Source organism: Trichosurus vulpecula, chromosome 3 (genome assembly GCF_011100635.1).
Source record: "Trichosurus vulpecula isolate mTriVul1 chromosome 3, mTriVul1.pri, whole genome shotgun sequence".
Classification (NCBI taxonomy): domain Eukaryota; kingdom Metazoa; phylum Chordata; class Mammalia; order Diprotodontia; family Phalangeridae; genus Trichosurus; species Trichosurus vulpecula.
The window spans coordinates 54,616,186-54,617,964 of record NC_050575.1 but is presented as its reverse complement, the minus strand read 5'-3'; the positions used below and the strand labels follow the sequence as shown (position 1 = coordinate 54,617,964).

Genomic DNA, 1,779 nt, shown 5'->3' with positions numbered 1-1,779 from the left:
CTTGACTTTTCTCTGGCCACAACATCCTCTGTTTTTGGTTAACATGCATATTTCCACATTATCTTTATATGAATATATTTATAGTAGCCATGGCATAACTGCTGAAGAAAATGAATATTAACAGAAATGTATATACATATATATACAAACACATATATGTATATGTATGTGTAAATGTGTGTTTGTGTGTGTGTGTGCATGTGAGTGTATCAGTGGGCAGAGGTTCCTGCTATAGTATTCTCTCTACCTTTAGTGTTGAGTCACCATGGTTATCAGAGAAATTGGCCCAGCCTTAACTCTTATTATTCTTATTGTTTGAATTGTGTTTCATTGATTGAAAATGAGAGGGCATTTTAGAAGTCATCTAGTTTCAGCCTCCTCATTTTATAAATAAGGAAGCAGAAATAGAAATGCTAAAAGACTTGACCAAGGTCACAGAAACCCAGGATTTTAACTGAGGTTTTCTGACTCTAACTCTAAACCTCTTTCCATTGTCCCATTATGTCTCAGAAAATAATGTGACTCAACCATAATTGGTCTTGAACAATCCTAGTTGTTGTTTGTTTTCCAGAAGAGTTTGAGAGTTGAGCCATGAGTATTATCAAATCATAGAAAAAACCCTATCCAGAGTCATACAAGGCAGTTAACTACCTAGAAGGTTTTAAAAATTGTTAAAGGTCTAAAATTTCCAAGTCACCTCAAGTTTCCATCTCCATCACAGGTCTCCTTTAATTTCAGAAGATGACCTTGCCATTTCCTTTTCTTTCTGCATTTTAATGATACCGTTTGATTTTTCACATCAAGAATTTATTGATACGAGTGCTCTCCGGCCCGCCGACAGTGCTGGCCTTCGAGTCGCCTCTCTAGCGTCAGGGTTCGTGGGCGGCGGGCGGAGCGAGCCCCAGTGTGCCGTGAGGGCCGACCGGCACGAGGCTGCGGCGGCACCCCCTCTCCCTCCGCCCATACCCTCCCCGCGGAGCGCGGCACCGCCATGGGCCTGCATTCCAACCTGTCGGTGCGAGCCGACTGCATAGCTGCTGTGGCCTTGGCTGCTGGCACTGCCGTGGTGGGCTACCTAGCTTACAAAAGGTTTTTGGTGAAAGAAAAACGATACAGGTCCATGGTCAACCTCACCATCCAGAAAGACAACCCCAAGGTTGTCCACGCATTTGACATGGAAGACTTGGGAGAAAAAGCCGTGTACTGCCGCTGTTGGAGGTCCAAGAAGTTCCCATTCTGCGATGGTGCCCACACAAAGCACAACGAAGAAACCGGTGACAACGTGGGACCACTGATCATCAAGAAGAAAGAGGCATAGTCGGTGGACGGTGTAGACTGATTTGTCCTAATGTTGCTGATTGTTTTACAAGGCATTATATTAATTCTGTCCAATTTCCTTTCCCCCGGGGTTCTCAGTGTGGTTTCTTGTAAGCTAAGGCTTTCATTTATGTGCCCTCTGCCTTACTACTTGTCCAAGCACCATGGTGACACTCACTATAAAGAATCCTCCTGGCCTGTGGGTTGTTCTTCTGTCTTGTAGGAATTGTGTTCATCGGTTTCTTCAAATTTCAAATAATGACAGGATATCCTTGGATCTGTATGTTGATGTTAATATATTAAATTATTTTCAAAATAAAAAAAAAAAAGAATTTATTGATACACTTCAACTCCATTGTACTCTTCTTTTTAATGAAGAAAAAGTTAAGCAAAGCTCTTCTTGGAGGCATATTCCAAAAATTTTATCACCAGTGCTCTGGGACCAATATTGTTTATTATGAT

General features: G+C 42.0%; 1 protein-coding gene across 1 annotated transcript; it reads left to right on the top strand.

The window, feature by feature from the left end:
* Positions 1-830: 830 nt before the first annotated feature.
* LOC118843625 (CDGSH iron-sulfur domain-containing protein 1-like) lies at positions 831-1,515 on the top strand. The gene has a single exon (XM_036751344.1). The coding sequence runs from the start codon at positions 992-994 to the stop codon at positions 1,316-1,318; it is 327 nt and encodes a 108-aa protein (XP_036607239.1). The 5' UTR covers positions 831-991; the 3' UTR covers positions 1,319-1,515.
* The last annotated feature ends 264 nt before the right edge of the window (positions 1,516-1,779 follow it).

Coding starts and splice junctions, on each gene's coding strand:
- LOC118843625 (XM_036751344.1), top strand. CDS start 992: ATGGGCCTGCATTCCAACCTGTCGGTGCGAGCCGACTGCATAGCTGCT.